Source organism: Dipodomys merriami, unplaced genomic scaffold, assembly GCF_024711535.1.
Source record: "Dipodomys merriami isolate MVZ:Mamm:240054 unplaced genomic scaffold, mDipMer1.0.p SCAF_718, whole genome shotgun sequence".
Lineage (NCBI taxonomy): Eukaryota > Metazoa > Chordata > Mammalia > Rodentia > Heteromyidae > Dipodomys > Dipodomys merriami.
The window spans coordinates 233,252-255,963 of record NW_027206311.1 but is presented as its reverse complement, the minus strand read 5'-3'; the positions used below and the strand labels follow the sequence as shown (position 1 = coordinate 255,963).

Here is a 22,712-nt window from a genome sequence, read left to right as displayed (position 1 = left end):
GCCTCACAGGGTTAAATATTGACAAAATGAAAAAATGTTGTTGTTTGCTCCTCATGCAGGAAATAGGAGTTAAAGACACCATCTGAGCTGGGCACCAGTGGCTCATGCCTGTAATCCTAGCTATTCAGGAGGCTGAGATCTGAGAAGTAAGATTCAAAGCCAGCCAAAGCAGGAAAATCTGTGAGACTTTTACCTCCAATGAACCACTAGAAAAATGGAAGTGATGGTGTCGCTCAAGTGGTAAAGTGCTTGCCTTGAGCTGAAGAGTTCAGAGACAGTGCCCAGGCCCAGAGTTCAAGCCCCACAACCAACAAAACAAAAGCAAAACAAACCAAACCAAAAAGACACCATCTATTCTACGCCCCCAGACTCACACTGCTAATCTTACTTAAGGTCTTACATGCCCCACACTTCTCCCAAGTTCACACCAACTGCAGTCCAACATCTCAAAGAGTCGTCCATCTTCTAGCATTTTGTTCTTAGTCTCTTGTGAGAATGGAGTCTGCTTAGCAGCTTCTCCCTTACCTCATTTCATTTTTCCCCCCTTTTTTTTGGTCTGTCATGGGCTGGAACTCTGGGCCTGGGCGCTGTCCCTCAGCTCTTCAGCTCAAGGCTAGTGCTCTACCACTTGAGCCACAGCGCCACTTCCGGCATTTTTTCTTTTTGCTTATGTGGTGCTGAGGAATCGAACCCAGGGCCTCTGGCATGCAAGGCAAGCGCTCTACCACTGAACCACCTTCCCAGCCCCTCAGAGGATTTTTCCCCCTGCTTTTTAATCTCTATCTCTTCCCATGTTACAATGCCAATAATTGTTCTTCTTTCCTTCAGAGATGAGATTTAGCCAGGCTTCCTTAACTCCCTCGCAGAGACATTCCCTCCTCCATTTCGGAAATTCAAGTTGGGCTTTCATTCCTAGCTTGTCCTTCCCTCAGCAGTGACCCAACCCACCATCATCCCCGACTCCCCAGTTCAGGAAATGGTGCTAGGGAGTGGCCTGGTTGGGTCTCACACAATGACTATATTTAGCTCCTGAATGAGATCATACCATGTCACATCATTGTTTCTGCTGAGGCAGAGACAGGAGATTCTGAAATGGATTAGCTGTTTGAGGGAGGAAGGGCAAACAGGAATGGCTCTAAATAGTCATCTCCCACTTATCTTCCTGTCTTCCTACCGCCAGTGTCTGAGGACCCTCTTTTCTGAGTGTGTAATCTTCACTGATTGTACTAATCATCAACCATTTGTTACTCTATTGGATCCTAGGAGGAGGGCTTTAACATATTGAAATAGAGATACCTGTTGTTCAAAAGTCCAAGAATATAGGTTTTTATTTATTTATTTATTTTTATCGGTCATCATAGGACCTGAATTCTGGGCCTGGGTGCTGTCCCTGAGCTCTTCAGCTTAAGGCTAGCGCTCTACCACTTGAGCCACAGCACCAGTTCTGGTTTTCTGAGTGATTTATTGTAGATAAGAGTCTCACTGACTTTCTTGCCCAGGCTGGCTTTGAACCGTGATCCTCAGATCTCAGCCTCCTAAGTAGTTAGGATTACAGGCATGAGCCACTGGCACCCGACAAGAATATAGTTTCTTTAGGGGCTGATCAATTCCAGAATAAGGTCTAATAGTGTCTGATCTAATCCAGAACTGCATTTTCTAGTTCTGTTGCCATCATAAGCCATACAACCCTGCTTACTTTGTATTTATTTTATTTTTTATTTTATTTAGAGGGGTTACAGTTACATGAGTAAGGTAATGAGTACATTTCTTGTCAAACATTGTTTATCCCTCCCTTGCTTAATTTTTTAGCCTTAGAATCATCTGCAAGCCAGGCACTGGTGGCTCACGCCTGTAATCCTAGCTACTCAGGAGGCTGAGATCTGAGGATCATGGTTCAAAGCCAGCCCAGGCAGGAAATTCCATGAGACTCTTATCTCCAATAAACCACTCACAAAACTGGAAGTTGCGCTGTGACTCAAGCCATAGAGCATTCGCCTTGAGCTGAAGAACTGAGGGACAGCACCCAGGCCCAGAGTGCAAGCCCCATGACCAAAAAAAAAAAAAAAAAAAGATTCATCTACAAAATCAGTGATGATATTTACCTTGTAAAGGTGTTGAGATAAGATGATAATTCATGCAATGCAATTGACATTGTGCTATTAACAATAAAGGCTATTATTATTGTGGTGGTGGTTGATACTTAGATGCTGAGGGAAGGCAAGGCATGTTGGAAAATATACACAGCCACAAGTACTTTCTTCCTGGTAGCTCTGGGAGGGGTGGGAGCCCAGGACAGGAGCAAGGGAGGGAACCTGTACTTTCCTGGGGATTTTGACAACTTGTAGAAGAAGGCTTGACACTCCCACAGAAAACCAAGGAACAGAGGGTTCAGATTCATAGCCTCAGGGACTTCCTGAGTAGCTGGAGGCAGTCCTGGGAGAAAGGAGTCTGAGAGACTCCCTGCAGGTGTGTCTGGAGAGACCTAGCCTTCAGGATTTCTACCCAAGTATTTCCTCCCCTCTACCATCTTGGTACTTTGGAGGTCTTGGTACTTCTTTTCGGAATGAGGCTTATTTTTACTTTGAAGAGTACTTGAGTGGTCTTACTCACGGAGTCTAGCCCCAATTCTAGTGAAAGCAGTGGACAGGAGAGAGGAGAGGAAATGAGTGGGATGTAGCTGATGCTTGGAGCCCTTCTCGGTGACATGAGGTCAGAATGGCTTTCTACTCCTCATACAAACATGGTCTTCAAGCCGGGCGCTGGTGGCTCATGCCTGTAATCCTAGCTACTCAGGAGGCTGAGATCTGAGGATCGCGGTTCAAAGCCAGCCCGGGCAGGAGAGACCGTGAGACTCCTATCTCCAATAAACCACCAGAAAACCAGAAGTGGTGCTGTAGCTCAAGTGGTAGAGCGCTCGCCTTGAGCTGAAGAGCTGAGGGACAGCGCCCAGGCCCAGAGTTCAAGCCCCACGACCGAAAAAAAAAATAAAAAACATGGTCTTCAAAGAATGTATAACCCTTTCTCACTTATGAACCTTTTCCCCCCACTGTTACTTTATTTATTTATTTTTTTTGTCGGCCGTGGGGCTTGAACTCTGGGCCTGGGCGCTGTCCCTCAGCTCTTCAGCTCAAGGCGAGCGCTCTACCACTTGAGCTACAGCGCCACTTCCGGTTTTCTGGTGGTTTATTGGAGATAGGAGTCTCACGGTCTCTCCTGCCCGGGCTGGCTTTGAACCGAGATCCTCAGATCTCAGCCTCCTGAGTAGCTAGGATTACAGGCGTGAGCCACCAGCGCCCGGCCCCACTGTTACTTTATTGATCAAATATCTTCTCTTTCCCCTTGACCATATCCTAATTACTCCATCTCCATGTACTCTCAGAGGTGATCTTCCTTATATGTCCCTTCTTGGTATCTACCAATGGATAAGATGTGCTCACTCTTTTTGTTGTTGTTGGTTGTGGGGCTTGAACTTTGGGCTTGGGTACTGTCCCTGTGCTCTTCAGCTAAAGGCGAGTGCTCTACCACTTGAGCCACAGTGCCACTTCCGGTTTTCTGGTAGTTTATTGGAGATAAGAGTCTCAGGGACTTTTCTGCCTGGGTTGTCTTTGAACCATGATCCTCAGATCTCAGCATCCTGAGTGGCTGGAATTACAGGTGTGAGCCACAGGCATCAGGCCACTTCTGGCTTTTTGCTGCTTAACTGGAGATAAGAGTCTCATGGAGGGCTGGGAAGGTGGCTCAGCAGTAGAGTGTTTGCCCTGCATGCATAAGGCTCTGGGTTCAATTCCTCAGCATCACTAAAGCAGAAAAGGCTGGAAGTGGCGCTGTGGCTCAAGTGGTAAGAGCGCTAGACTTTAGCTGAAGAGCTAAGGAACAGTGCCTGGGCCCAGAGTTCAGACCCTATGACCGATCAAAAAAAAAAAAAAAGTCTCATGGACTTTCTTACCCATATTGGCTTCTAACTCTGTTTCTCAGATCTCAGCCTTCTGAGTAGCTTGGATTACAAGTGTGAGCTACTGGCACTTGACTTTGATGAAATTTTTCTTTTTATCATCTGTTATATTCCAATCAGTAGTCAATTGTGGCTTGTGCTTTTGCCTGTGTATATAGATACATGTGTAAACATGTATGTACATATACATTCAACACTGGAGTGTGAATTCCTTGAGGACATAAGCATTAATTCTCTTATCTTGGCTTATATTTCACTTAGCTTTGCCATATAGTTATTTGAGAAAATGAAATAACAATGAAAAATCAGGGACCTATTTTACTTTATTTACTTTTTTAGGCAGAATCTAGTGTGCATAGTCCAGGATAGCCTGGAGTTTACAATTCTCCTCTCCTTCTTCCCAAATACTGGGACTACAGGTATGAACCACTAGGCCTGGCAAGGATCTCTTAGTGTACTGGAAAGAATATAACAGATTAGGAACCAGAAAATCCAAGTTCCAGACTTGAGTCTGCAAACAGTCCACATCATGAACCTAAGCATACATTCTTGAATTCTGTGTCTCAGTAAAATGAGAGACTAGATGCTCTGAAGCCTGGGCTGATTGTGACAGCCTTTGAGTTCCAAAGTTCTAGAACTCTGCTCACCCTTCTTTATTTCTTGACTCAGACAGGCCAGCGTGTACCTCCCATGAACACAGCTGTCCCAGAGGTGTTCCTTGCAGGTGGAGACCTGGTACCCCAAAGCCGTACTCGCCGCTGCTTATCTGCAGTGGAATCCAGAGAACAGCTGGAGGAAGAGGAGGAGGAAGAGGAGGAGAGGGAAGGAAAAAAGGAAGTAGAAAATGGCATCTATGCTTCATCCCTCAGAAGATCAGGGGCATTTCGTGCCCATAGCCACACCTATGACCCCTTTAAAAGACATAGTTGGGGTCCTGACAGAGAACTCCAGGAACCACTGAACAGGTAAGTCCCTAGAGAACTCTCTCTCTCTCTCTCTCTCTCTCTCTCTCTCTCTCTCTCTCTCTCTCTCTCTCTCTCTCTCTCTCTCTCCTTCAAGACCTGGATCTTGGAGAACGTGGTTGGGAAGTAATATCCTGGGCTCTGTGTCTCCCTTGCTCTCTCTAGAGAGACATCCATCTCTTAAGAATGGCAGGGGAGGAGCCGGGTGCAGGTGGCTCACGCCTGTAATCCTAGCTACTCAGGAGGCTGAGATCTGATGGTCGTGGTTCAAAGCCATCCTGGGCAGGAAAAGCCATGAAACTCTTATCTCCAATAAACTGCCAGAAAACTGGAAGTGGCCCTGTGGCTCAAGTGGTTGAGCTGTAGAGCTGAGGGACAGCACCTAGGCCCAGAGCTCAAGCCCCATAACCTACCAAAAAAAAAAAAAAAGAATGGCAGCATACCTGGGGCTTCTAGAGCTCTCCCTAAAGAATCAGTACCCAGCCTCTAGGAAGGAGAGATCCTGACTTCCAAAATGGGGCCCGCTGGGGCTGGGAAGGTGGCTCAGTGGTAGAGCACTCGCCTTGCATGCTTGAAGCCCTGGGTTTGATTCTTCAGCACCACATAAGCAGAAAAAAAAAAGCTGGAAGGGGCGCTGTGGCTCAAGTGGTAGAGCACTAGCCTTGAGCTGAAGAGCTGAAGGACAGCGCCCAGGCTCAGAGTTCAGGCCCCACAACTGGACCCTCCCAAAAAAAAACCAAAAAAACAAAATGGGGCCCTCCCTAGTGACCCTAACTCCTCTTTTCTACCTGATCTTACAGGTAGGTAGAGGGTGGGAGTAGGAAGAAGGTGTAGAGTTGGGGTGAGTATAGGATGCTTGGGCTCTACTTTGGGATCTTCCTTCCTTCTTTCCTTCCTTCCTTCCTTCCTTCCTTCCTTCCTTCCTTCCTTCCTCCCTCCCTCCTTTCTTTCTTTTCTTTCTTTCTTTCTTTCTTTCTTTCTTTCTTTCTTTCTTTCTTTCTTTCCTCAGTTGTGAGGCTTGAACTCAGGGCCTGGGTGCTGTTCCTGAGTGCTCTACCACTTTGAGCCACTATGCTACTTTGGATTTTCTGGTGGTTAATTGGAGATAAGAGTCTCCCATGCTTTCCTGCCTGGGATGGGGTTTAAATGATCCTCTGATCTCAGCCTCCTAGGTAGCTAGGATTATAGGATGAGTCACCAACACCTTGTGCACATTCGGTTTCATAGACCCATATTATGATGTCAAAGCTTCCAAAACCAGATCATGTGACCTAGTATCCTCCTAAGTTTACATATGAGGAAATTGAGGCCAGAAAAACTTTAGAAGGGTTCTTGAGAGAAAAAGGCTCAGAAATCCCAGATTTCTGCCCACTTGCTAGGTTAGGTAGAGGCAGATTCAAATTTTTTTTTTTTCTTTTGTCGGTCGTGGGGCTTGAACTCTGGGCCTGGGCGCTGTCCCTCAGCTCTTCAGCTCAAGGCGAGCACTCTACCACTTGAGCTACAGTGCCACTTCCAGTTTTCTGGTGGTTTATTGGAGATAGGAGTCTTTCTTGCCCGGGCTGGCTTTGAACCGCGATCCTCAGATCTCAGCCTCCTGAGTTGCTAGGATTACAGGCGTGAGCCACCAGCTCCCGGCTCAAAATTTCTTAAGACTAATTTACAGGCTGGGAAGGTGCTCAGTGGTAGAGTACTTGCCTAGCATGCATGAAGCCCTAGGTTCGATTCTTCAGCACGACATAAACAGAAAAGGCTGTCAGTGGTGCTGTGGCTCAAATTCTAGCTTTGAGCAAAAGCAGCCCAGGGACATTGCCGAGGCCCTGAGTTCAAGCCCCAGGACTTTACGGTCCAGGGCTGCAATGGGGTTACAACCATGCTTGAGAGCCATCTCTTCCCTCGCCCCTGGAAAATCCCTGATCACTTCCCCAAAGGCAGAGGAAGCTGGAAAGAGAAGGTCCAAGGGGGTCCATGCAAAGAGTTCAGTGTGAGTGGTCATCATAGGGCTTTGCTGGCCATGGAAGGACACTGTCACTTTTCTTTGGCAATGGTCCCCTTGTGCAAGTTCCCTTAGCTCTGATGGGTAGACCAATCTTCTTTAGCTTCTTGGGCACCACTTTTTAGGCTGAGTGAGGGTAAAGGACCCTGGACCTTGTCACTGAACTGGCTTGGGTGGGAACTCAGTGAAAAGTAATGCTTAAAAGACTAGCTGGAGCCGGGCGCTGGTGGCTCACGCCTGTAATCCTAGCTACTCAGGAGGCTGAGATCTGAGGATCTCGGTTCAAAGCCAGCCCGGGCAGGAGAGACCGTGAGACTCCTATCTCCAATAAACCACCAGAAAACCGGAAGTGGCACTGTAGCTCAAGTGGTAGAGTGCTCGCCTTGAGCTGAAGAGCTGAGGGACAGCGCCCAGGCCCAGAGTTCAAGCCCCACGACCGACAAAAGAAAAAAAAAAAAAAAAGACTAGCTGGGTGCTGATGTCTCACACCTAACTACTCAGGAGGCTGAAATCAGGATCACAATTCAAAGCCAGTGTGGGCAGGAAAGTTCCTAAGTCAGTCTCTCTCTCTCTCTCTTGTTCCATTCCTGGAGATTGAATTCAAGGCCTAGGCACTGTCCCTGAGCTTTTGTGCTCAAAGCTAGTGCTCTACCACTTTCAGCCACAGCTCTACTTCTGGCTTTTTTTGGTTAACTGTAGATGAGTCTTAGAGACTTCCCTGCCTGGGCTGGTTTTGAACCATGATTCTCAGATCTCAGCCTCCTGAGTAAGATTATGGGTATGAGCCATCTGCACCTGGCCCATAAGACTCTTACTTCCAATTAAACACCAAAACTCTGTGAGTAAAGCTGTGGCTCATGTGGTAGAGTGACAGCCTTGAGTGTAAAATTTAAGGGGAAGCACTTAGGCTCACCCAGTACACACACACACACACACACACACACACACACACACACACACACACACACACACACACACACACACACACACACACACACACACACACACACACACAATTTAGTTGAAAGCAGAGATGCCCTTGGTATCCTCTATACAATGTCAACCTTCTCAGGTTGTCTCAGGTGCCACCAACCTCTCATGATAGGCGATTCTACACTTTGGGTCAAGAGGGAAGATGGTGGGGCAGCTTGCCTTTCCACCCTTCCCAGACTGGCTCTCTTATGGACGGCAGTACTGCACTTAGACAGTAGGGGCCACCCTTGTCCATAGCCAGCTCTGCAGCGCTGCCAAAGCAGAGCTCCAAAAGGAGAGGCCTGTTTGGGTCTGGCCTGTGCCTATGCCAACAGGAAGGGTTGGGCTGGGGGGCAAACAAGAGGGCTGTGCTAAGGCAGTGTTCCTCCGTGGTGCCCATCACGGGTCACTAGCTACAAAGGGCAGTGGTGGCAATGTGTGTTTCAGGAGGAGACTGCAGCCACCGGGATGCCCAGGCCCCCAGGAAGCCCTCTTTCTGCAGAGCCAAGAAAAACTGGACACTTTTCTGGGAGCACAGCAGCAGAGTGGCCAACCCTCCCACCTGGTATGATAGAACCCATGGAAGCTTCTGCCTTGCTCCCCCTCTCCTGCCCCTTGCCTGTCTAACACCACTCTGTGTCTCTTCTGTTCTGCCAGCTGCTGAGTTTCGCTCTGCCCAGGCATTACTCTGACTCCATCTGACCAAATCTGAATCTCATCTGTACCCCTCTGTCTGCTTCTCAGGGTTTGTATTCTCTGTTCCAGACTCAGTATCCTGCCTCTGTGTCTTAGTTTCTAAGACTCTCTGTTTCTTCCTTTCTATGTCTCTGTCTCTGTGTTGATGTGGGTATCTCTGTTCTTTCCTTAAAAGCTCCCTGTTCCTCTAGTAGTTATAACCACTTCTTTCTGTGGCCCCACATTTCCCACAGTTTGAGCTGAACTTAATGCTTGTGGGATGAAACTTGGCATCTAGTCCCCCCCAAAATACAATAGTGCTCTAACAAGATAGTTGTAGGCGTATCGATGGACAAAGCATATAGAATGTTGAGGATATAGTTCAGTGCTGGAGCGATTGCTTATTATTTGTGAGTCCCTGGGTTCAACAACCCAGGAGAAGGGAGGAGGGCTGAAGGAAAGGAAGGAGGAAATATAACTAAGGGAGGGGCGTCTGAAGATCTCAGAGTCACTGAGGATACTTGGGGCTTAGGAGACGCTTCTGGGTCTGTTAGCTGAGAATCCCTGACATGTTCAAGCCCAGTGGTGAAACGTGGTCTCTCCTCTAGCTCATTCCTTAGTTGGCTAGAGGTTCCAACACCAGCCTCACTGTTGGGAGGATGCTGAAAGACACTGAGCCCAGCCTGCCAAGGAAATAGCAAGAACTCCTAACTTCCCATCACTGCCTTTCCCCATCCCCAAGTCTCCCATCCTCATTCCAATATGCTATAGTAGAAAAAGCGGGATTTTTTTTTTTTTTTTGCGTGGGGGGGGATGGGGGGATTGGTCATAGGGCTTGAACTCTGGGCCTGAGCACTGTCTCTCAGCTCCTCAGCTCAAGGCTAATGCTCTACCATTTGAGCGACAGCACCACTTCCTGTTTTCTGGTGGTTAATTGGAGATAAAAGGCTCATGGCCTTTCCTGCCCAGGCTGGCTTTGAACCGTGATCCTCAGATCTCAGCCCCCTGAGTAGTTAGGATTATCGGTGTGAGCTATTGGCACCAGATTTGGATTTTTATTTTATTTTATTTTTTTTTAGCTAACTGACTCTTAGATTCTTCACTTACCAGCTGAAGAAACTTATTTCATCTTTCCAAAAGTCAAAATAATAAAACTATATATATTGTGTGTGTATGTGTGTGTGTGAGAGAGAGAGAGAGAGAGAGAGAGAGAGACAGACAGACAGACAGACAGACAGACAGACAGACAGAAAGTACTAGGGCTTGAACTTAGTGCCTAAGCACTGTCCCTGAGCTGCTTTTGCTCAAGGTTAGAGCTCTACCATTTGAGCTATTATAGCTCCACTTCTGGCTTTTTTTTTTTTTTTAATTGGAGTCTCAGGGACTTTACTACCTTGGCTGGCTTCATACTGCCATCCGCAGATGTCAGGCTCCTGAGTAGCTAAGATCACAGCCACTGGTGTTCGGCTTAAAACTTTCTAGTTTGTATTTCCAGCCCAGGCTGGGAATATAGCTTAGTGGTAGAGTGTTTGCCTAGCTTGCATGAAGCTCTGGATCCAATTCCTTAGCACCACATAAACAGAAAAAGCCAGAATTGGTGCTGTGGCTCATGTGACAGAGTGCTAGCCTTGAGCACAGAGAGGCTCAAGTACAGTGCCCAAGCCCAAAGCTCAAGCTCCAGGACTGCAAAAAAAAAGAATAAAAATAAAAAATGTTTTGGCCGAGTGCTGGTGGCTCATGCCTATAATCCTAGCTACTCAGGAGATCTGAAGATCATGGTTCAAATCCAGCCTGGGAAGGAAAGGCCATGAGACTCTTTATCTCCAATTAACCACCAGAAAACTGGAAGCAACACTGTGGCCCAAGTGGTAGAGCACTTGCCTTAAGCTGAAGAGCTCAGGGACAGTGCCCAAGCCCAAAGTTCAAGCCTCACAACCAAATAAATAAATAAATAAAATAACTGTTTGGAGCCAGGTGCTAGTGGCTTACTTCTGTAATTTTAACTACTTAGAAGACTGAGATCTAAGGGTTGTGGTTCTAAGCTAGCCAGAGCAGGAACGACTATTCAATTCTTATCTTCAATTACCTACAAAAATACTGGAAGTAGAGCTGTGGCTCAAGTGGGAGAGCCCTAGTCATGAGTGAAAAAGTTAAGGGATAGTTCCCAGGCCCTGAGTTCAAACCCCAGTAAACACTGCCACTCCAAATTGCTTGGGACGGGAGATGTGGTTCAAGTGGTGGCAAAAATGAAGCCCTGTGCTGGGCGCTGGTGGCTCACACCTGTAATCCTAGCTGCTCAGGAGGCTGAGATCTGAGGAGCATGGTTCAAAGCCAGCCCGGGCAGGAAAGTCTATGAAACTCTTATTTCCAGTAAGCCACCAGAAAACTAGAAGTGGTCCTGTAGCTCAAGTGGTAGAGCACTAGCCTTGAACTGAAGAGCTGAGGGACAGCGCACGCTCCCAGAGTTCAAGCCCCACGACCGACAAAAAAAAAAAAAGAAGCCCTGAGTTCAAACTCTAGTATTGCCAAAAATTTTTGTCTTAACACAAATATATGCAAATTGTTACTGTGTTGTAAATTGTTGCTGTTATTTATTTTAATTCCATTCTAATGTTAATAAATATTTGCTTAGATTGTGTGTGTGTGTGTCTGTGTGTGTCTTGTGTGTGTCTTGTGTGCATTGGTCCTGGGCTTGAACTGGGCACTGTCCCTGAGCATTTTTGCTCAAGGCTAGTACTCTACTATTTGAGCCACAGCTCCACTTCCAGCTTTTTTAGTGATTGGCTGGAAATAAGTCTCATAAACTTTCTTGAGAACCATGATTCTCAGATCTCAGCCTCCTGAGTAGCTAGGATTATCATTGTGAGCCACTGGGTTCCAGCATTGGTTACTATCATGAAGATATGCTCTATCGACAGCCTTTTCTCCAGTGTTTAGTACACATTTGTGAGAATTTCTGAAGCATTTATAGTTCAGAGTAGGATTGTTGTATCACAGATTGTGCAGATAGACAATTTTACATGAGAGTGACAAATTGTTTTCCATTTCATCAGCACAGAATGAGTTTTCTCTGATCCATATCCTCCTCAACATTTGTCATTGACTTTTTTTTTTTTGTCGGCCAAGGGGATTGAACTCTGGGCCTGGGCACTGTTCCTCAGCTCTTCAGCTCAAGGCGAGCACTCTACCATTTGAGCCACAGTGCCACTTCCAGATTGCTGGTAATTTATTGTAGATAAGAGTCTCATGGAGGGTCTGGGAAGGTGGCTCAGTGGTAGAGTGCTTGCCTTGCATGCATGAGGCCCTGGGTGCGATTCCTCAGCACCACATAAGCAGAAAAAAAAAGACGAAAGTGACATTGTGGCTCAAGTGGTAGAGTGCTAGCCTTGAGCTGAAGAGCTGAGGGACAGCGCCCAGGCCCATAGTTCAGGCCCCACAACCAGACCCCCCCCCCCAAAAAAAAAAAAGAAAAAAAAAGTCTCATGGAGGCCAAGCACCGGTGGCTCATGCTTGTAATCCTAGCTACTCAGGAGGCTAAGATCTGAGGATCTCGGTTCAAAGCCAGCCTGTGGCTCAAGCAGTAGAGCCTTGCCTTGAGCTGAAGAGCGCAGGGACAGCGTCAAGCCTCACAACCAACCAAAAGAAAAAGGAAAAAAAAAAGAGTCTCATGGACTTTCCTGCTCTGTCTGGCTTTGAAGTGAGATCCTCAGATCTCAGCCTCCTGAGTAGCTAGGTGTAAGCTACTGGCATCCAGCAGACAACTTTTTTTTTTTTTGGTCAGTTGTGCGGCTTGAACTCATGGCTTAGACACTATTACTGAACTTTTCTGCTCAAGGCTAGTGCTCTACCACTTTGAGCCACGGCACCACTTCCAGTTTTCTAGTGGTTAATTGGAGATGAGTGTCTCATGGACCTTCCTGCTTGGCCTCACTTTGAAACATGGTCCTCAGATCTCAGCTTCCCCTAGTAGCTAGGATTACAGGCATGAGCCACAGTGCCTGGCTGTCATCAACTTTTTTGTTTTGTTTTGTTTTGTTTTTTGGCAGGCCTGGGGTTTGAACTCAGGGCCTGGGCACTGTCCCTGAGCTTCTTTTGCTCAAGGATAGCACTCTACCATTTGAGCCAGCTCCACTTCTGGCCTTTTCTGTTTATATGGTACTAAGGAATTTAGCCAAGGGCTTCATGCATACAAGGCAAGCACTCTGCCACTAAGCTACATTACCAGCCTATCATCAACTTCTTTTTTTTTTTTTTTTCTGGGTCTGGTCGTGGGGCCTGAACTCTGGGCCTGGGCGCTGTCGCTCAGCTCTTCAGCTCAAGGCTAGCGCTCTACCACTTGAGCAACAGCACCACTTCCGGCTTTTTTCTTATGTGGTGCTGAGGAATCGAACCCAGGGCCTCATGCATGCAAGGCAAGCATTCTTACCACTGAGCCACCTTCCCAGCCCCTATCATCAACTTCTTTTTTTTTTTTGGGTCCGGTTGTGGGGCCTGAACTCTGGGCCTGGGCACTGTCCCTCAGCTCTTCAGCTCAAGGCTAGCGCTCTACCACTTGAGCCACAGCGCCACTTCCGGCTTTTTTCTTTTTGCTTATATGGTGCTGAGGAATCGAACCCAGGGCCTCAGGCTTGCAAGGCAAGCGCTCTACCACTGAGCCACCTTCCCAGCCCTCATCAACTTCTTAATTACAAATCTCATTGTGGAACTGAAGGTGCACATCAGAGGCAGAGTGCTGCTTTAGCATTAGAGAGGCCCTGGTTTCCATTCCCAGCACACATGTACATGCACACATGCATACTCATACACACACACACACACACATATACTCACACACAAATTTCATTGTAGTCTTATTCTGAACCACCCTTACTAGAAATACAAAATTTATGTTCATATCTTTTGCTTACTTTAGTATTGAATTGCTTTTTGTTGTTGTTGTTGTGGGTCTTGAATTCAGGGCCTAGGCAGTTGTTCCTGAGCTTTCCTGCACAAGGCTGGAGCTATACCACTTTTCTGCTTAAGCCTAGAGCTCTACTACTTTGGTTTTCAGGTGGTTAATTGGAGATAAGAGTCTCTTAGACTTTCCTGCCCAGGCAGGCTTAGAACCACAATGGATCCTCAGGTCTCAGCATCCAGAGTAGCTAGAGTTACAGGTGTGAGCCACCAGTGCCTGGCTTAGGTTTTTTTCTCTATTGTTTTAAATTTGTTCTGTATATATTCCGAACATTAATCCTGTTTTGTATATGTTTAATGAACTTATTTCAATTTCGTTTGTCCTGTGGTCCATATATCAAGTTGCCTTGTTCTATTTTACATGCTGATTATTATTGAGATAGTCTTACTTCCTGCCTAAGTGTTCACCTAGATTTTGATCCTCCTTCTTTTAAGCATCCTGTCATAGCTGTGATGACAGATACATATCTTCACATTAAGTTTCTTTTTTTTTTTTTTTTTGGGTCCGGTCATGGGGCCTGAACTCTGGGCCTGGGCGCTGTCCCTCAGCTCTTCAGCTCAAGGCTAGCGCTCTACCACTTGAGCCACAGCGCCACTTCCGGCTTTTTTCTTTTTGCTTATGTGGTGCTGAGGAATCGAACCCAGGGCCTCAGGCATGCAAGGCAAGCGCTCTACCACTGAGCCACCTTCCCAGCCCACATTAAGTTTCTTTTACTGAGATGGAGTCTTGCAGATTTTCTGTCCTGGTTGACCATGATCTTTACAATCTCAGCCTCTACTTAGCTAAGATGGCAGACATGAAGCCATCATCACTTGGAAGTGGCACTATAGCTCAAAGAGCTACTCATCACTCAGCTGTGAAATATATTATTAGATCAAAGAGAATTCCTACTATTCTAATTGCCATCATTTTGATTTTAGAATGAATGTTTACATTTATCCTATGCTTTTCTACATTTACTGTGACATTTACGTTTTTCTCTTTTAACATGTGATTGAGGTATACTTATAAATATCTTCTCATGTCAAATCATTCTTGTAATATCAGGATACATGCAACTTGGTCAAGACCACTAGTGTTTCAGGGCTGGGGGTGTAATGCAGTGTATATGTGAGGTCCTGGGTTTGATCCCAGCACCACAAAGACAAATAAAAAAGATGTACTTTCTTTTTCTTTCTTTCTTTTTTTTTTTTGGGTCAGTCATAGGGCCTGAACTCTGGGCCTGGGCACTGTCCCTCAACTCCTCAGCTCAAGGTTAGCGCCCTACCACTTGAGCCTCAGCGCCACTTCTGGCTTTTTTCTGCTTATGTGGTGCAGAGATATTGAACACAGGGCCTTATACATGCTGGGCAAGAACTCTACCACTGAGCCAACTTCCCAGCTCTGTATTTTCTTTTTCTTTTTTATTTGGTCGGTCGTAGGGCTTAACTCTGGGCTTGGGCACTGTCCCTGTGCTCTTCAGCTCAAGGCAAGCACTCTACTGCTTGAGCCACAGTGCCACTTCCAGTTTTCTAGTGGTTTATTGGAAATGAGTCTCATGGACTTTCCTGCTCGGGCTGGCTTTGAACTGTGATCCTCAGATCTCAGCCTCCTCAGTAGCTAGGATTACAGTGTGAGCCCCCGGCACCTGGCCCCTGTATTTTCTTTTTTTAAGGCATTGCTGACTTTTATTCTTGGTACCAATTATCTGTTTCTATGTCATAAAGCAACTCCAAACTTAGTGGCTTAAAAAACACACTTTTATGGGTGACAATTCTATGGGTATGTAATTTGAGCTAAGCTTAGCTAATGGCTCTTCTGCTACTTCCTGAGACTGCAGTCCTCCAGTAGCTTGAATAAGACTGTTGTTTATGAATAATTGTTAAGTTGCCAGTTGTTAAGTTACAATATCTTGCTTCTTATTCATATGGCTCTCTAGAATGCTAGCTTAGGGTTCTTTAGATAGAAATGGCTTTTTTTGTTGTTGTTGTTTTGTTTCTGTCAGTGTGGGGCTTGAACTCAGGGCCTAGGCCCTGTCCCTGAACTTTTCTGCTCAAGGTTAACAATCTACCACTTTGAGCCACAACTCCACTTCATTTTCTGGTAGTTAATTGGACTTTCCTACCACAACTGTCTTTGAATCATGTTCCTTAGATCTCAGCCTCCTGAGTAGTTAGGATTACAGGTGTGAGCCAGCATTGAGCCCAGTGGAATTTTTTTTTCTTTCAGTTGGTTGTGGTGCTTGAACTCAGATCCTGGACACTGTCCCTGAGCTTTTTCACTCCAGAATAGTTCTCTACCACTTTGAGCCACAACACCACATCTGGTTTTCTGGTGGTTAATTAGAGATAAAAGTCTCATAGACTTTCCTGCCAGGGCTGGTTTTGAACTGTGATCCTCAGATCTCAGCCTCCTGGGTAGCTAGGATTACAGGTGTGAACCACCAGTGCCCAGCAGAAATGGTATTCTAAGAGAAAAATGCTAAGGTTTCTTGAAACTAAGGCTCAAAAAAATTCACATAATGCTACTTCTGTCACATTCTGTTCATCATAGTCGCAGGTCAGGCCAGAGTGAAAGAATGAAGAAATAATCTTTCTTAGTAGAAGCTGCAAATAGTAGGTGACCATTTAAAATGTTAAAATTTTATTAAGGATTTTTGTATTTCATGTCTATGAAAGACATTGGCCCATACTTTTTCTTGGTTATTTTGTCCATGTGAGTTTTAGAATTAAGGTTATACTTCTCATGCAGGGACAGTTGGAGAATTTTAATTTTTGTTTTCTCCAACTCAATGAATTTATGTTCATATGATCTGATCGTGAAAGATCTGTCCAAAACTCTTTGGCCTGATATTTTTGTTTCGTTATGTTAACAGAAAGATTAATGATTGATTCCATTTCTTTGATAGGACCATTCAGATTTTCTCTTTCTTCTTGATTCAGTTTTGGTAAGTTATATATCCATACATTATAAGAATTAATCTTATTTTGTTTGCATTTTGAAACTAAGGGCATGAGGTTGGTAGGCAGTGTTCTCTTTTTAACTGTTGCTCTTTATGTAGTTATGTCTACTTTTTTATTTGAAATTTTATTTCTGACTTCTCTCTGTCTTTGTCATTCTTACCAGAGGCTTACAAGTTTATTTGCCTATTTCTCAAGCATAACTCTTTGCTTTATTAATGCTATTTTGTGTCTTTTTACCATTTCATTGATTTCTGTACTTATTTATTTGCTAGTGTTAGGGCTTTAACTCAGAGTCTTAGACTCTCACTGGCTTTTTCACACAAGCTGGCACTCTATCATTTGAGCCACACGTCCATTTCTAGCTTTTTGCTGGTTAACTGGAGATAAGAATCTTGAGAATTCTCTACCTGTTCTAGCTCTGAATCTCAATTCTTTTTTTTTTTTTTTTTTGTCGGTTGTGGGACTTGAACTCTGTGCTTGGGCGCTGTCCCTGCGCTCTTCAGCTCAAGGAGAGCGCTCTACTGAGTGAGCTATAGTGCCACTTCTGGTTTTCTAGTGGCTTATTGTAGATAAGAGTCTCACGGACTTTCCTGCCCGGGCTGGCTTTGAACCAGATCCTCAGATCTCAGCCTCCTGAGTAGCTAGGATTACAGGTGTGAGCCACCGGCGCTGGCTTCTGAATCTCAATTCTTATATCCCAGCCTCCAGAATAGCTAGGATTATAAGAGTGAGCAATTGGCAGCCAGCTTCTGCTTTTACCTGCAAATTTTCTTTGTTTGGGCTTATTCTAATGATCTTTTTCTAACTTCTTAAGTTGACAAAAGCTAATTTTCAACTATTAAAACTTTTTAATTTAGACAATTTAAGGCTATAAATTGTCCTTGAAATATCACTTTGGCTATTTCCCAAAGTCTTTTCATTATTATATAGGTTAAAACTATCTTTTTGCCAGGAGCTGGTGGTTCATGCCTATAACCTTAGCTACTTAGGAGGCTGAGATTGGCTGGGAATGTGGCTTAGTGGTAGAGTGCTTGCCTCGCATGCATGAAGCCCTGGGTTTGATTCCTCAGTACCACATAAACAGAAAAAGCCAGAAGTGGTGTTGTGGCTCAAGTGGTAGTGTGCTAGTCTTGAGCAAAAGAAGCTCAGGGACAGTGTCTAGGTCCTGAGTTCAAGCCCCAGGACTGCAAAAAAAAAAAAAAAAGGACTGAAATCTGAGGATCATGGTTTGAAGCCAGCCTGGGAAAGAAAGTCTGTGAGACTCTTATCTCCAATTAACCACCAGAAGACCAGAAATGGAGCTGTAGCTCAAAGTGGTAGAATGTGAGCCTTAAACAAAAAAGCCCAGGCATAGTGCTCAGTCCCTGAGTTCAAGCCCCATGACCTACCAAAAAAGAAAAAAAAATCTTTTTACTTTTTCATCCTTCTGGGGATCAAACTTACATGCAGGTCTTGACTGTACTACCTCACTGAGTAACACCCCTAGCCCTAGAGTTCTGTTTTTTCCAGAGATTATTTTCAATTTAGCAAAATGAAACACAGAGACCTTACTATACAGTAAAATAGGAAGCAAACACCCTGTAATCACACATAGGTTAAAAAAATAATAAGCTGGGTACCCATGGCTCATGCCTATAATCTAATTAATTAGGAGGTTAAGAAAGAGCCTGCCCAGGCAAAAAAGTTCGAGAGCCTCTTATCTTCAATTAACCAGAAGAAGGGCTGTGTGGCTCAAATGGTAGAACCCCAGCCTTGAGCAAAAAAGTTCAAGGACCAGGCACTGGTGGCTCATGCCTGTAATCTTAGCTACTCAGAGGAGGCTTAGATCTGATGATCACTGTTCAAAGCCAGCCAGGGTATGAAAGTCCATAAGACTCTTATCTCCAATAAACCCGAAGTGGAGTTGTTGCTTAAGTGGTAGAGTGCTCACCTTGAACTGAAGTGCTCAGGGGCAGTGCCCAAGCCCAAAGTTCAAGTCCCATGAGCTATCAAAAAAAAAAAAAAAAGCTCAGGGACAGCATCCAGGCCCTGAGTTCAAGCCCAATAATAGTGGGCCCCAAATTTAAACTAAAAAATAGCAAATAATAATAATAATAGAGGAAGTAGCAGTGTAGCTCAATCTGTAGAGTGCTTGCCTTGAGCTGAAGAGTGCAGGGACAGCGCCCAAGCCCAGAGTTCAAACACCACGACCAAAAAAAATAAATAAATAAAAGCAATTTGGGCTGGGAAGGTGACTCAGTGGTAGAGCACTTGCCTTGCATGCATGAGGCCCTGGGTTTGATTCCTCAGCACCACATAAGCAAAAAGAAAAAAACCGGAAGTGGCTCTGTGGCTCAAGTGGTAGAGTGCTAGCCTTGAGCTGAACTCTTGCCCAGGCCAGAGTTCAGGCCCTACGACCAGACCCCCCCCCCCAAAAAAAAAAAAATAGAAAAGAAGATAATGACAATGGTGAAGAAGAAGAGGAAGAAGAGGAGGAAGGGGGGAGGAAGAGGAAAAAAATTTAGGTTTGGGGGCACAATATATGTAATCCCAGCCCTTGAGAGACCAAGGAGGCCAAGCTGGGATCATTGTTCAAGGCTAACAAACCTGTCTCAAAAAGAAGAAGAAAGAATAAAACCCAGCCACTGGTGGCTTATACCTGTGATCTTAGCTACTTAGGAAGCTGAGATAGGAGGATCATGGTTTGAAGCCGAGGAAAGTCTCTGAGATTCTTTTTTTTTTTTTTTTTCAGTCGTGGGGCCTGAACTCTTGGCCTTGGTGCTGTCCCTCAGCTCTTCAACTCAAGGCTAGCACTCTACCACAGCGCCACTTCCGGCTTTTTTTTTTTCCTGTTTATGTGGTGCTGAGAAATCGAATCCAGGTCCTCATGCATGCAAGGCAACGCTCTACCACTGAGCCACCTTCCCAGCCCGATCTCAGACTTCTGAGTAGCTAGGATTACAGGCATGAGCTCCTAGTGCCAAGATTGGGAGGTCTGGTTTTAAAGAAGGGCTAAGCAGTGGGAAAATGAAAGAACATAGTGGGAGGGTGTGCAAAGCATGACCTTGGTATGAGGACTCTTGATGTGTTCTAGGGTCAGAGCTCCTGTCACCCACCTGCTGGCTCTTTGCACCACTCGACCCCTGGCATGCTTTCCAAGTCTGTTTCCATGAGTAACATCAGTTACCTCTTGGACTACTCAAATTCAGATGGTGAGTAAAAGTGGGGCAAAGTAGTGGTGGCACTTTCCCCAGCCCATCTCATCCCTAGTCCTCAAAGCCAGTTATTTAATGTCCATATGCCCTACATTATTTATACCTACCCTTCCTTGGTACCATCCCCACCCCCCCCCACCAATGCCTTTATTCAAATGAGAAAAGGTCTTAAGTTTGGGGTTTGGCCCTTGTGACACTCTCCTGCCAATGAAAAGCTGGGAACATGGGACAGAGTGAGGCTTTCTAAATCAACTATCACCAGAGATGGAGGTCATTTTCCTGCAATGCATCTTGTCTTCAAGATGGAGTGTTGGGAGCTCATTGTGAAACCTCAACCCTCCTCGTTCACTGAAGTTGGACTAAAATATCAGGCTCCAGTACCTTTCATGTAACCCTGGTTCCTAAGCTCTTCAGCTCTGCCTTGATCAGACCCCGCCCTTCATCCCTGCTCCCCAGTGCCCGCCCTCAGGAATGGCGTCACATGCACCTGCAGCCTGGGAACCTGATCCAGGTGGAGGGGGTGGGGGAGGCAGCCCTGGGCGCTTTTGTCTGGCTTTAACTGGACACTTTTCTTTTCCTTTTGTGTTAGCAGGGAATTTGTCCCATTCCTCTTGCACTGATCTCAGCAAACGGTGAGTTTGGGGGACTTGTTGTTCACAGGCCTAGATGCGGGAGGAGAGATGAGTCTAGGCCATGGGGTTTTGTAGTCCCAAGGGTCTCTCCGCTTCCTGAAACACTATTTTCTTGAACATTTCGGATTAAATATCAGAGATCCTTCTCCCCGAGCTGCATTGAATTCATCCTTGGGATGGAGGAGAGATTAAGGGATGAAAAGAAATAGAAGAGCGAGAGTTGCTTGTTGTTGTTAATGACACAAAGGTGAGCTGGCAGATCAGCTGATTGACAGCCTTATACAGAGGTAGTGACCAAGGACTATGGATGGGTTTTGGATGACTCAGATAAATGACCAATGAGAAGAGAAGTCCCAGAAGAGGGCAGAGCCTAAAGCACACAGCTCAGGAAAGGAGTTCCAGTAACTATGTAAATAAGCATGCAAAATCAGCACCTGTTTGGCATGAGTGGCTGAAGATTCACTAGAGTGAGACAGCCCTCTAACTTTGCCCATGAGAGAGAGCAAGTAATGGGCCCTTTAAGATATCAAGCTCTGATTTGTGGTCCTGAAAAATCTCTAGCTGACACATCCTTCTGGCTCTGAGTTTGGGATTAGCTCATGGGATGGGGCTGATGAAATCCCAGGAAATTCAGTCTTTATTGGCTGTAGGCCCAGAGCCTCTTTCCAAACAGCAAGGGTCTACACAGGGCTCTTGTTTGGAGAGGGGAAAATGCCCCCCTGGAGGGAACTCACCCCATCCACTTCTGTTGGAGAGCAACAGAAAGGAGTTTGGGTCCTCCCATCTGGAGCCTGGATTAGGTAGGAAGGGGAGTCTGCAATGTGTCTGGGAGGGGCCTGGAGGAGTTTCCTCTTAAATAGAGGGGCCTGGAAAGCTGATGTGTTCACATCCAGGAAGCTCTAGGAGGTAGAGGTGGTTTTTCCTCCCTTTTGTCCCTCATCTTTTTTTTCTCAGAGTCTTTCCTCCTGTTTCCAGCCCCTCTGCAGGTCAGGGGCCTGTCATCCTCTGCTTCTCTGGGAGTACTTTTTTCTTCTTTTCTAACTCTGTTTCCCATCTCCTCACAACTTCCTTTTCTCTCTGCAGCTGTAGCCAGCTGGAAGGGGACTCAGGTGTCTGGGCAGGCTCTTCCCTGCGGCGGACCTTCAGCTTCCTCTTGAGCATGACGGGCAAAACCAAGGTAGGAGTTAGCCTGGGAAGCAGGAGGCCTACACCTGCTGGCCTCCCTGCTTCCCCCCACCCCCACCTCCTTCTTCTTTTTGTCAGTCTTCCGGCTTCAACTCTGGGCCTTGGATGCTGTCCCTCAGCTCTTCAATTGAAGGCTAGCGCTCTACCACTTGAGCCACAGCGCCACAGCTTCTTTTCTTTCCCATCTCTCCATGCCACCCCTCTCTAGCTTCTCCCTATTAGAGAATCAGGGAGATGACTCAAATAGTCAGAGAACATTCTATCTCCAAACTAATATGTCTGTGGCTCAGTAAATTACCTTTTCTTTGCTTCCCACCCTGCTGCCCACCCCCCCCCCAATGCCTCCAGCTCAGCCAGCTGTGAACAGCTGCAAGAGGAAATGGGCCAAAAGCCTCAGTAGTTTCAGAATGGCTTAGCCCTCCCTCACTTTAGACCTCATCTAGTTAAAAGGTGGGCAGCAGAAATCTTGCCTGTTGGACAGAATAATGATAATAATTACAGTGATACTTTTTACTTCTTCATAGAGTATTAGTTTGCAAAGTGCTTTTACACTCATAATTTTATGGGTGGGTGTTACAGCTGAAAGAGTTGAAATAAGACCATAGGTGGTGTGGAAGCTGGGAAAGTATGTGATTATGAAGCACATGCACATGGTGCCTGTGTGGCCCTATGCGTTCTGATCCAAGGAAATGAAGGCACACCGCTCTCCCTTCTGTCATCAATCCTCAGCTCTGCTGAGTTCAGGAGCTCTGACTACAGCCCAAATTCATTTCATTTCCACTTTATTTTTTGCAGACGGTGCACTATTTAGTAGCAGAACAAACTACTACTTTACCTCTCATGGCTGCCCCACATATGCATGTTTTCCAACCTGGATGGTCTCCTAGCCTCGAGACGAATCCTCAGAGTAGATACCATCCTATTCAGGAGTCAGGAGATTTTTCTCCTAGTTGGGTTTCCTACCCCATCTCAAGGCCAGGGCCCTCCTTTGGGATTTCTTTTTTTTTTTTTTTTTTTGGTCGGCCGTGGGGCTTGAACTCTGTCTGGGCCTGAGCGCTGTCCCTCAGCTCTTCAGCTCAAGGCGAGCGCTCTACCACTTGAGCTATAGCGCCACTTCCAGTTTTTCTGGTGGTTATTGGAGATAGGAGTCTCACGGTCTCTCCTGCCCGGGCTGGCTTTGAACCGTGATCCTCAGATCTCAGCCTCCTGAGTAGCTAGGATTACAGGCGTGAGCCACCAGCGCCCGGCTTT

At 45.9% G+C, this 22,712-nt stretch overlaps 1 protein-coding gene across 5 annotated transcripts in view; it reads left to right on the top strand.

Moving 5' to 3' along the window:
• Nucleotides 1-22,712, top strand: part of LOC138818135 (rho guanine nucleotide exchange factor 2) — a 70,358-nt gene that overhangs the window by 10,229 nt on the left and 37,417 nt on the right. For 2 of the 5 annotated variants that reach the window (XM_070009049.1, XM_070009050.1), the window contains exons 1-6: nucleotides 4,626-4,917; nucleotides 8,327-8,444; nucleotides 16,396-16,434; nucleotides 19,524-19,641; nucleotides 20,234-20,276; nucleotides 21,360-21,453. In XM_070009049.1, the coding sequence (XP_069865150.1) occupies nucleotides 4,643-4,917; nucleotides 8,327-8,444; nucleotides 16,396-16,434; nucleotides 19,524-19,641; nucleotides 20,234-20,276; nucleotides 21,360-21,453 (687 nt within the window). In that variant the 5' untranslated portion in view covers nucleotides 4,626-4,642. Of the gene's footprint in view, nucleotides 1-4,621; nucleotides 4,918-8,326; nucleotides 8,445-16,395; nucleotides 16,435-19,523; nucleotides 19,642-20,233; nucleotides 20,277-21,359; nucleotides 21,454-22,712 lie in introns of those variants that run through there. The other 3 variants (XM_070009052.1, XM_070009048.1, XM_070009051.1) reach the window with 3 other exon arrangements.